Here is a 12,929-nt window from a genome sequence, read left to right on the forward strand (position 1 = left end):
TTTTACCTCAAACATATACACCATTTACTGTTGTCCATTAAAACCAATAACACTTGGTTCACAGGTCTATAATATGTAATTCTAAGAGGTTGATGCAACCCAAGATACAACCATCTTCTGAAATGTTCCAGAATGCATCAAATGTAAACCATGGTGGGGCAGAGCTGTTGTTTTATTTTACCAGGCATCCAGAAACAGTTTCTCACTGCAAGCACATCAAGAGCAAATTAAATCCCATGTGTTTTACCTTGAACAGTTGATTCTGATTGGTCAATCCGTGATCAAATATTTTCATATAATGCCTACTACACTGTAAAATTGACCATTATAGGCAACCGATTTTGTTCACAACATCACATTGGGGTCCTGATCACTTTGTCTGGGTTTATTTTGCAAAAAGGATCGCCTGAATGTACATTCTCCCTTTCTGAATTTCATTTAATATTTACTCTGATGAAGTTAACTCAGGTATAGTGTGTTTAGCTGAGTGTTTTCCCTGTTTAGACTCCTCTCAAGACCCTTCAGGATACAAGCCATTTAAATAGACAGAGCCTGCAAAAAAAAAGCCACCTGGGAGTGTGTTGGGCCTAATCCTGATTCAGCCAACCCTCGCTGCACACCCCACGAGCCAGTGTCATCACTTTCTCCTCCTCTGTCTGCATTTTACATAACAATCCCCACCCAAGTCCATGGGCCAGCACAATGCCTGCAGCAGTGGTTTGATGTCTTTTAAGACCTTTGACTGGCCCCTAAGGCCTCCTGTGTGTCCTTTCCTCGGCTTTGTAACTAGGAGAGATGGAGACCTCAGTTGTGACCAATAGCTCCTGGTCTGCCAGAGTGTGTTTGAAGGCAGGGGGTTGATTGTTCAAGATTTGAGTTAGCTGTGCTTGTACTGATGGTGCTTGCGGGTGTGTGTGATGCCCTGGGTGGGTGGTGAGGCTTCAGAGGGATTAGACATGGGAATCAAAGTAGGGCCCACAGTTATACAGTGTCTCCCCAACCCCGACCATTTTTTTCTTATTTATCTTTTAAAAAATCAAGTTTAAAACGTGTCAAGTTCGTAGAAATGTGATCTTTGAGTTCATGTTTGTTTCACAAATTATTGAAAACATTTATAGCATTTTCTACAAAAAAATAAATAAATAAATAACAAATCTTGAACACAATGTGCCTTTTCACAAAAATTTCAGAATATTGATTCAAAGTTTTAAAACGTATTTTTCAAGGTGAAAAATATTTTGTACAAAATATCAGGAATTGTAAACAAAACATGCATTTTTATAAAAATGTCAAAATATTAATATTTAATGAAATAACAAAATAATGCTTTTTGGAACGGTCTGAAGGGGTCCACTCAGTTTTATGTTTTATTTTGTTCACATGACAGCTAAATGGATACCAGTACATTGGTTAAACTACATGACTGATTTGGTGGACAAAAGTTTTTCAAATATTAATCATTTTTAAATAAAATTTCTATTGCTAATTTTTTTAAGAAATATGCCTGCTAATAAAAGTTTGTTCTGCACTTCTCAGGCCAACATATATTTTTTCAAGAATTTCATAAACAGCACCAGAATTACTTAAACTCAGTAATTGAAAACACGTTCATCAGAAGAGTTGTTTTCAGGGAACTGTTTTGTGTGCGTTGCATTTGTAATGTAATTTGTCAGATCTAAACAAAAATGAAATAATTACATTAAAATAATTATTGTTTAAAATGTTATATAATGCAAAGACGTGCATACATAATTGTAAGTGTGGCTTCAGTATCCAAACTTTCTGGGGCCACTATATGGGTGACAACTTCATCCCTTAACATCTCTCATAACGTCTTCTGCATATACAGACTCCCATATATTTGTGCGGTTTAATGCTGGAAAGAGACTTCGGAATAACGCAGAGCAGAGACTTTGACCAGTGTTTGTTTCAGGGGAGGAGGGGTAGAGGCGGAATCAAAGGGTTGCGACGTATTGTTCAGTGCTGAAAGGCAGCTAATGGCCGGCCATCGCAACTCTGGATCTGGAAGCCGCGGGGTGCCCCGGGCTCTTTTTGCACAATGCCTCCCCCATCCACTTTCCTGTGGCGCGTCTTCCTGCCGCAATCTGCACCGATCGGCTCGGTCGGGGGGTGCACAGCTGTATCGATGCGTCTGTATAGACCAAGAACTGTAAACAGCTAGTAATGAAATAAACCACCGCTGAAAACTCGCGCATCCCTTTAAGCGGATGAGCTAAACCTTATACAACGTTGTAGAATATTTTATGAACAAAAACGTTTTTTTTTTTTTTTTATAATTAATATAAATTATACAAATAAATTAGCATATATATATATATATATATATATATATATATATATATATATATATATATATATATAGATAGATAGATAGATAGATAGATAGATCCTGACCCTGCACTCTGACCCCAGCTTAGCTGGGATATGTGAAAAAAGAATTTCACTATATATGTGTAAATGTGTAATGTGTGATAAATAAAAAATAAATAAATAAATAAATAAAAACAAATTAGATAGAGACAGAAAGAGAGAGGGGGGCCTATATATAAATATGTATAGGCTATATATATATATATATATATATATATATATATATATATATATATATATATATATATATATATATATATTCTAATATTAATTTTAAAACATTTTACTACACTAATAATGTATGTGTGTGTGTGTGTGTGTATATATATATATATATATATATATATATATATATATATATATATAATTTCTATTTATTTGCTATTTTTTGGAATAAAATGAAGTGAATAAAAAAACTTCTACAATATTATTATTCACAGCACTTTTTTCATGTATAAACGGTGATCCAACCAGCAGCGTGAAGGTGGGAGATGTGACGCTTGTTATCCAAAGCTGCGATATCAAAGACAAACATTTCACCTTTTATGTCACTGTTAGCCCAGTGAAACAGCCCATAAATATAAAATTTAGGAATTAAAACAGTATTGTGTTAGAACAATACATTTTTAACCGATTTTAACTGGTTTTATGGTCCATTTTATTTACAAAGAAACAAATTAGGCTATTCGCAACAAAAGATTAGACTATATAGCCTATCATATTTATTTATGAACATTTAAAATGCATTAAAACGTAAATTTGAACAAGACTTGTTTACTTTCCCTCAATTAAATAAATTGATATTTTCATACATGTCAAGAATGTGAATATCAAGAACAACTCATTAAGTTCATATTCCTGAAACAACGTTTACTTAATGTGGCATGAATATATATATATATATATATATATATATATATATATATATATAACACATGCTATGCATATGTATCCACAGTACCCCTATTTACATTGTCAAAACATCCATTTTACATAGGCTAAGGGATATGGATGTTCTACACAAGAGGATTGTCTTTTAAAGTAACACCTTGTTTGATTTTTTTCTTTACCTTTTGATTTGTGAACTTTTGGCAAATACAAACATGTATGTTGTAGAGACGCAGCCCATATTCCCAAACAGGCCCTTTAACCCAATAAGAAACCCAAGTTCATTCACAAATTCACCGTCAGCTGTGGCTTATTGTCTCAGGCGTCCAATAGGAGAGTACAAGGTTAAGACTCCAGCCTCCAACTCCAATTGATTAGGAAAACCTGTGTGGAACAGGGCAGAGTTGAGTTTTGGAAGCTGTTTGTGAGGTGGGTGTTGGTGAACTACTGTTGGTCCATTCTACGGGCCTAACTGATGGCCATCACACACAAGTAGGCCTACCAACGACGATTGCGCACATTCCCATATAGGCTGAGACGCACTAAGTAAAGAGGACACTGGGACTTTTAGAGTCTGTGGCTAAGTTTTGGGCATTTTGCAAGAACGTTCTGGAATGGAACTATTTATGTCCGTTTATTGATCATCACGCTGTGAGTTTTATTACCTGAAGTGCAAAGAGATTTGTTCAGCGAGATGACGGACCGATCCCAGAGCCCGACAGGCGTAGACTGCAACAGCCGACCCTACGAGGTCAACAGGGCCATGTACCCTCAAGTCCCGGGCCTGGATGGACATGGCGGTGCGTCTTTACAGTTCGCGCACGGCATGCTTCAGGACCCAAGCCTGCTTTTCAACAAAACCCATTTCAATGGAATCAGCCCTGCGCTACCACAAAGTTTCTTCCCTTTTTCTGGGGTTGGAGGCGATTTCAAGGCCAATGATTTGCAAGGTAGCGATTTCACGCAGCCCAAACACTGGTACCCGTTTGCGGCGCCCGAGTTCACCGGCCAGGTGGCGGGGATCACCACCGCCACCCTGCCGGCAAACATTAGCCCGCCTATCGCTGCAACCAGGGAGCAAATCAAGATGCCTGCTGAGGTAAAGACCGAGAAGGATGTCGAGGACTACGCCAATGAAGAAGACAAGCCTCAATCCCAGTATCATCTTTCCGCAGGCGCATCATCCGTGGCCACCGGGATGTATTACTCCACACCATGGAACCCGAACTTTTGGGCCGGCCTGCCTCATATCACGCCCCCCGCTAATATTTCCCAAGCTCCCCCGACTCCCTCTGCATCATCTCCTTCTCTGTCTCCATCTCCGCCCGGGAATGGCTTTAGTAGCCCGGGATTTTTCAGCGGAGCCACTGCGCAAAACATGCCCACGGGTCAGGCGCAAACCACCGCCAGGAGCAGCGGCTCCTCCAGCGGAGGGTGCAGTGATTCTGAAGAGGAGGTGAGATTTCAGTCGTAATTAAGCTTTAATTTAAATCTAGTCTCGTTTATGAGTATTAATTGTTTTGCCTTTTAAAAACTTCTTAGGAGAACCTGACCACAGAAGACTTGGAGCAGTTTGCTAAAGAGTTGAAACACAAGCGAATCACGCTGGGCTTCACACAGGCGGACGTGGGGCTTGCTCTGGGAAACCTGTATGGTGAGTTGGAGGTCTTTAACCATTTATATAATTACGTTCAAGTGGGTGTTTAAGAACTGTTTTGTTAATTTTTCAATGTCTAGGAAAAATGTTCAGTCAGACGACCATTTGCCGCTTTGAGGCTCTCCAACTGAGTTTCAAGAATATGTGCAAACTAAAGCCACTGCTGCAGAGATGGCTGAATGAGGCAGAGAATTCAGAAAATCCCCAGGATGTAAGTAGACTACATCCGTTTTCATAAGTCTCACTAGGAGGCGCTCGAAACAGACAACGACTGCCACTAAACTTGAAGCTACAGTGCCGTCTACTTCACTCCATCTGTTTACTTTAAATATTGACGCACTGGCTATATGTTTGGAATTTAAAGTTGCACTTGGTTATTTTTTAAAAATATGTATTTCTAAAGAAATGGATTGTAATTGATGCATATTAAGTCATGACCACTTACATAAGATCAATATTCCAGTCATAAAAGCTGTTTTATTTTACATGGTGAGGGTCCCCTCATGGGGGCTGCCATGTTAGAATCACATGACCAGCTGAATACTACTTGCTTAATCTAAGTAGCTGCAGTGTTATTGGATACTTTCACTCTGGGGTTAAATGAATCCTGGCTGACTGTGAACAGTGAATTTCTACAATGGCATTCTAAAAACTATTGAATTTGAATGATGCTACATCAACGCCCCTAGGTGTCAGTAAGTATACTTTGGTTGTCCGCGTTGCTAAGTACACCTTTAATATGATAAAAGCTTACAGTTTACTACATGCTATATAATATATAGAGCTACTGTATACTGCATATTTTTTTAAATAGTATGTAATAGTAGTATGCAATGATAAATATGTAAAGCATTGGTGCTAGACTGACACAGACAACTGCAACGCATCTCCCTGTATTTCTGGCGTCTAATTCAAGAGTGTCAAATTAAAAAGAACTTCAACTGGCAAAAATTCTCACCACAATTGTACAGAGCAGATATCCGAGTTACCATAGACTGTCAGTTCGAACCAGTCTGGCCATACTCTGTTGACCTCCCTTATCAAGGCATTTCCATCCACAGAACTGCCGCTCACTGGATGTTTTTTGTTTTTGGCACCATTCTGAGTAAATTCTAGAGACTGTTGTGCGTGAAAATCCCAGGAGATCAGCAGTTACAGAAATATTCAAACCAGCCCATCTGGCACCAACAATCATGCCACGGTCAAAATCACTGAGATCACATTTTTTCCCCATTCTGTTGGTTGATGTGAACATTAACTGAAGCTCCTGACCCATATGTGCATGATTTTATGTACCGCACTGCTGCCACATGATTGGCTGATTAGATAATGCATGGATGATTGTTTGTGCCAGACAGGCTGGTTTGAATATTTCTGTAACTGCTGATCTCCTGGATATTCATGCACAACAGTCTCTAGAATTTACTCTAAATGGTGCCAAAAACAAAAACATCCAGTGAGCGGCAGTTCTGTTGACGGAAATGCCTTGATAAGGGAGGTCAACAGAGTATGGCCAGACTGGTTTGAACTGACAATCTACGGTAACACGGATACCCGCACTGTACAATTGTAGTGAGAAGAATAGCATCTCGGAATGCTATTCTGAGATGCGGGTTGGCGCTGATTTGGTGGCACGAGGGGGACCTACACAATATTAGGCAGGTGGTTTTAATGTCATGGCTGATCGGTGTATCAATACTTAAAGCTACTAAAGTTATACAGCCAAGGGCAGAGTTTTTATATATTTTTTTTTCCTTAAATATTGTTGACTTTGTAAAACTTTTCACACAGTGGCAGGTCTGTAATGCTGCATTTACACTGCAAAGTCTAAAGCATCCCGTATTTTGAGACATCTGTGGGGTTTTTTTTTTTTCTTCCCTGCGTGTTATACAAACAGTTTATATTAATACCTCACTAAGACTGGGGTTTTGACCAGTGCTAGAAGTGGGCCGGTATGCGTCAGTACACCGTACCGGCAATAATGCAATTGTGACATCGCCAGCAGCTATTTTTATGTACAAGGTGCCAGTACCGTGTCGTGCTCCTGCACAACTAAATCAGATGGCGAAACGTTTAGGGCCCATCCCGTTTGACACCCTTACTGTGCACTAACCTGTCTTGGAAAAGAATGGCTTGATAGTCTGGGCTCCTGCAGTTCTCTTGACCTCCTGCTCATAATTTTTCACTCATTTCTGGCACCCAGAACTCTTTTTGTTCCCGTAATATGCGTACAGGGAGTGCTGCTACTGATGCTATCCTATACATAGCCAATGTCTTGTCAAACCTGCTGTCATATTAATGTTTATTCTGACAGTTTCATCACCCTTTTATATATCCTCCAGATGTACAAGATTGAGCGGGTTTTTGTTGACACAAGGAAAAGAAAGCGGAGAACCAGTTTGGAAGGCACCGTCCGTTCTGCTCTGGAGTCATACTTTGTGAAGTGCCCCAAGCCCAACACTCTGGAGATAACACACATATCTGATGACCTAGGCCTGGAGAGAGATGTAAGCATGCCTTAATTTTTCCTGCTTGATCACATTATTTGGTGCTTCTAGGACTAATATATCCTGAATTGTATACTTGTTCTCTAGGTGGTACGCGTGTGGTTCTGCAATCGTAGACAAAAGGGTAAGCGCCTAGCGTTGCCCTATGATGACGAATGTGTCGAAAGTCCGTATTATGAGCAGAGCCCACCACCTCCACCCCACATGGGTGGCACAGGGCTCCCAGGGCAAGGCTATCCTGGACCAGCCCATCCCGGAGCAGCCCCTGCCCTATACATGCCACCCCTCCACCGACCAGAGATCTTTAAAAACGTCCTGCACCCTGGACTGGTGGGTCACCTCACCAGCTAATCTCACCAGCTGGCCCTCTCCACTTTTCTGCCCATCCTAAAACTTTGCTAAACACCTGCTCACTAGGCCAGAGTGAGAACATGACCTTACAGGTGCCTGCTAAAGTTGATTTGATGTTCATAGAAATGCTCCAAGCCAAATTTATTTCTATGTAATGTTGCATCTAGCTTACTCAGTTCTTCTGTAATGTGCGTTTTGGACACTCTAATTTTACCAGGTGGATTGATGAACAATGGATGCCTTGTTTAAGTAATGCATTTGCACATGAATTCATAGGTTAAAAAATGATTTTATCATTGTTTTTATGACTTTTTTTTCTTTTGCCAATGTTCCAGTTTTAATGTTGGTCTCTGTAGTTAAATATTTTGATGATTTCCCAACTTATTTCATGTGTCCATTTCTTTGTTACTGCTCAAATCACCTTTTCGTAGTGAACTGGCAGCAAATTCAAGATTTCCCTATTGGTTTCATGAACTCCGTCTAAGTTTGAATCGACCAATTACCGATATCTTTAAACAGATACTTATTTTTAAAATCATTTGGAGGAGACACCCCCAAATTGTCCACAAAGAACACCAATCACTGTTCTTTTTCTCTAAATGCCAGCACTGTCCTCCCTTCTCCAAATGATATGGTACTAGGTGTAATATCTTTTTATCAGGGTGATGTGGGAACAATAAGCCTCTCTGGAGGTTATGTGCCTTACCTTTCCTATCTTTCAGAGTCTGAATAATGCAAGCTCTCATCCCAATGTAAATGAAAGCCATATTTGATAATTTATTGAAATGCTGCTCTTGCAATCAACACGTACAGTACCTCTGTGTAGCAATTAAACCATTTCATTGACTGTCATTGCTATCTTGTTTTGGCCTCCTTTGAACTGTTGCAATTACACAGATTATTTGATATCTAAATGTCTTGGAAAAACAAATGTTGCTGGCTTTTAGCAAACATTCTTGCATCCTTCAAGGATCCTCTCACTGAGGGTGTTTATGCATGTTGACAGGAGAGGAAATGGGGTTTGTGGTTTCAGTTTGGAACCAAGGCCTCAGCCCCAAATATTTTGATCACTAAAATATATTTTCCCCCATGCATCGGTATACACCACTGTTCTGTGCTTAAAAATGGTTTATTAATAATAGGATGTGTTCTGCTCCAAGTCCCTTTTGGCAGCCATATTGGCAATGCTCCGGGCAGCTATTTTCTATGGATACAAGTGGCAAAAAAGTATAGCTCCTGTCTACTTGAATGGGGAAAGAGTGAACTCTCCAAAACAGTTGGTCAAGATTACAATCAAAGAACATACTTCAAATCAGCAATAAAATCTGAGAACAATTATCACTTTTTTATTTTTATATATATATAGCTCAGATCATGCTAAACTATTTGTCTGTTCCTGCTCATGCGTGTTTGTGAGTTAACTGACAGGGATGTCTGTATCTTTGAAGGGGGTTGGTTCTTTTACCTTTAAGGTGGGACTGCCTTTTCTGCACCCGTTATATTGGGTGTTCCAATTTCTCCCATTCATTTAAATAAAAGTGGTCTATCTCAGCCTAAATAGTCTCAGGTACTCCAGCAGTCTAAAATGTGCCTTAGAAATATTAAATGTTTTCATTGTTGAAATATTTTTCCTATCCAAGTGCAGATATGGCTAAAGTAAAAGATATTTGTAAGTTGATCTCCCCTAAAAGTGTATACATGGGTTCTGAGGCACTTTCAAAACATTGTTTTGATTTTAGCATCACAATCATCTTGACATTCCAAAACTGCCTCAACCAATGGTGTGCTGGTTGGGATGGGACTATGTTTGACCAATGGCAGATAAGAGGTGTGTTTGGGGGAACCTGTTTGAAACGGTCATTATTTTTGCAATTTCCCTCTGGTGCCTCTAGTGGTGCAGAAATGACACATTTCCCCTTTTTAACACAGTAAACAACATGTAAAATGTAATCTGTCCATTTTATGTTACCATTTTGTCCAAGCACTCAAATCTTTGTAAACATTTTGAGTTGGAAATCGTCCATAAATGGGGCAGATATTGCAGTCTTTCTTTTCAGTCTGTATACAGCTTGACTGTATAGGCTTGTCGCCACATGAAATAAGTATTATACTTCTCTGGATCTTTAGTTGAGTCTCTGAGATACTTGGCCAGAGCATTTATGGACGTGAAGTCATCCACATGGATGAAAGATTTAGGAGGAGCTGCAGTTTCATAGTCTCTGCATGACGGCTCCAGCACCACAGGCACAGTTCCGGCTTCTCCAGAGCTTCTCAATGATATAGTGTGGAGACTGTGTGTTTTCAAAGGCCAGGTAGAAATAACAGTGTGAAACTGTCAGGAGCAGCGCCTTCTTCGGTAGTGACTTTTTGGCAGAAAGCCCGTACAATTGCACGTTAAGGTTCTTCTTAAGCTCCTGGAACACTGCGCTCCTTTTTTGATGTCTCCGGTAGTGGCTGACCACCCAACGAGCTTCATAACTCTTGTTTTTTGGTATAACAAAGTCTAGACCTGGTTTTTCCCAGGGTAACAACTTCCCATAGGGCACAGTGATGTCACCTTGAGGGTGATATGACACGGTCAGGTTGAGAAGGTTTTTGTGTGCCGAGAGGTTGCCGTTGCTTGGTGGCGCTTCCAAAGAAAGCCACACCCACCTTTGAGTGGCAGGCCGAGGTAGAGCCAATGGCAGGTGCACTTTCTGCATCTTCAGCTCAAAGTTATGAAAGACCACTAAGTCGGCACTCTTGTAAAAATTTTAGATTGTCTGCTAACCAACATCTAAAGATCCCATAGTCCTTCAGACATACATCGCATGTTAGGTTGTACTAGGTGCCATTTGGCCAGTGCCACAGCAGGATGGTGATGTTTTTTGTGAGAGATCTATTGCTGACATTTTGATATTCGTCATAAATCATAAAACTGTATGTAAAGATGATGTCAGGAATATAGTGAGGAGAATCAGGGGGGTTGAAGATGCCTCATCCACCTTGCCATACATCTTGTAATGGGACCCATTAGCTTGCTTTGAAAGTATCAGAAGATGGCGTTAGTTTGTTATCTTGTTTTGAAAACACATTGTCATGGTATATTGTTGGATTTGCTATTGGTTGTGCAAAGTGTTTGCCTACAACTTGTGGTTTTGTCACAGTCAGAATCCCTCATTTTCTTCATTCCTCACATGGTAAGTAGAGTGACCAGAAGAGGGAGTGTACCGAGAGTATTTACTCAAGCACAAAAAAAGAAAAGAAAAAGAAAATGCCATGCCAGTGCTGTTAAAAAGAACACTTACACTTCTTCAGAAAATGTAACATGTATTTCTTTCCTTTGCTAAAAGCCTTCCATCTTCCCTTGTTCAGTGTGGCATCTGTGACAGATTTTCTACAAGAGCCTTTTTAAAAATATTTTCTCCTTTTTAAAATATATTTTTCATAAACATCTAGCTGTGGCTAGATTATAATTGAGTGATCAGAACACAAAATGATTAATATTGTAATAGATTCTATTCGCCCCTACTAGCAAATGTCAAAAGATAAATAACGCAACCACACAGATTACACAAAAAGACCATTTTCTTTATTAAACACAACATTAAACTAAAATTCCATGTTGCAAACGCAAATGGGAAGATGGCAGCAGTAAGTATGCAATGCACAACATAATTTCAAAAAACACACAAGTGAACTTTAACCCTGCTCAGTTCATTCACAAGTTACACTATTCACAATAACACTATTCACAATAAAAAAGGCTCTTGTAGAAAATACATGCACACCCATAAGGCGCAACCTTCCCTGCTCACCCTCCCCAATACAGTAGCAGCACATGGGATAAAGACAAACAATTCACACACATAAAATCGTAAAGAGCCATTTAAAACACTTCCCTTGTCCCAGGTCGACAAGACCCATCCATGGGGTGTGGAATACAGGAGAGGATTATTCCCAGCGATGAGAGTCTGTCACGGGCATGTTCATTAAAGTAATATTAATTACGTTTGTGTTGGCCACGTCTCACATTGGCGGGGCAAAACTGTCATGCAAATTAGCCATGTGGCAGCAGGTAGCGTAATGGGATAAGTAGCAGTAGTGATGTGACGTTCGCCACCGAGGCTTCGAAGCTTGTGTCAAAAAAACGAAACATCTCACAGTGAAGCACTGTACCGGAGCTTGATTCGTTTTGCCATAACCACGTGGTCTGTGACGTCCGACGCTTCGTTTCCGCACACAATCACGTGACTGCTTCATATTCCGATTCAAAAATGGCGCTCGTCCCTTGCGCAGGTTTCGAGTGTCATTCGATTCGGTAGTGAATTGAAACAGTGAAACAGTGAAACAGAGGGTGAGTTCTTTTGAATTGTTAGCATGGAACCAGAAAGAAAAGAGGCCGTTCTGAAGTCTGGCAGCATTTTCAGGTGGTGTTAACAAATAAAGTAAGTTTAATAATATCAAGAATTATAATAATAATAATAGTAATATTAATACGGAGCATACGATTTGATAAGAATAAATCATAATGAGAATAAATATTTAAATGTGTTGTTTTGTGTATATTCAATGTGTAATAAGCATATATTATGTAAAATATTACATAATATGAAAATATTACATGTACTCAATGTAATACATGTGGGCTTCTGTAGGTTGAGTGCTTAATTTGTTCTCAGCAGTTGTCATATCACAACACATCCTCAATATTGAGACATTTTAGAGCTAAACATGAGAACACATCTTCAGGAAGTGGACCAACAGCTACAAGCAACCAAGGTGTAAGACCAAGGTGTTTGTCTATTGCTGTCTTTATAATAAGGTATATATCTTAAATAATGGGAATAGGCTAAACTGTATACATTGTTTTAAAGGCTGTTATGTATTACTGCAGTTATATTTTAAACACTTTACTGTATTGCAGGGACCAGAAAACAAATGATCGAAGGGGCCTTGGTCAGCTTGATTGTAAATGATTACCATCCATTTACAATTGTTGAAGATGCTGGCTTTAGGGAGTTTGTTGGAATTATAGACCCTACCATCATTATTCCATCCTGCCAGTCATTAAAGAAAATGGTTGAGGATAAATACAAGGAGGCCAAAGAGAAGGCAAAGCAAGAGGTGAAATGGCCAAAGCTGTAAGCCTCACA

The 12,929-nt window shown here is 39.6% G+C and overlaps 1 protein-coding gene and 1 pseudogene across 1 annotated transcript; one reads left to right on the forward strand and one right to left on the reverse strand.

The window, feature by feature from the left end:
* The first annotated feature begins 3,973 nt into the window (after positions 1–3,973).
* Positions 3,974–7,794, forward strand: LOC127430598 (POU domain, class 5, transcription factor 1). The gene is made up of 5 exons (XM_051680477.1): positions 3,974–4,735; positions 4,822–4,933; positions 5,017–5,147; positions 7,279–7,443; positions 7,531–7,794. The coding sequence occupies exons 1-5, from the start codon at positions 3,974–3,976 to the stop codon at positions 7,792–7,794; spliced, it is 1,434 nt and encodes a 477-aa protein (XP_051536437.1).
* Positions 7,795–9,759: 1,965 nt separating this feature from the next.
* Positions 9,760–11,938, reverse strand: LOC127430936 (alpha-(1,3)-fucosyltransferase 7-like; annotated as a pseudogene).
* Positions 11,939–12,929: the final 991 nt, after the last annotated feature.

Source organism: Myxocyprinus asiaticus, chromosome 40 (assembly GCF_019703515.2).
Source record: "Myxocyprinus asiaticus isolate MX2 ecotype Aquarium Trade chromosome 40, UBuf_Myxa_2, whole genome shotgun sequence".
NCBI lineage: Eukaryota > Metazoa > Chordata > Actinopteri > Cypriniformes > Catostomidae > Myxocyprinus > Myxocyprinus asiaticus.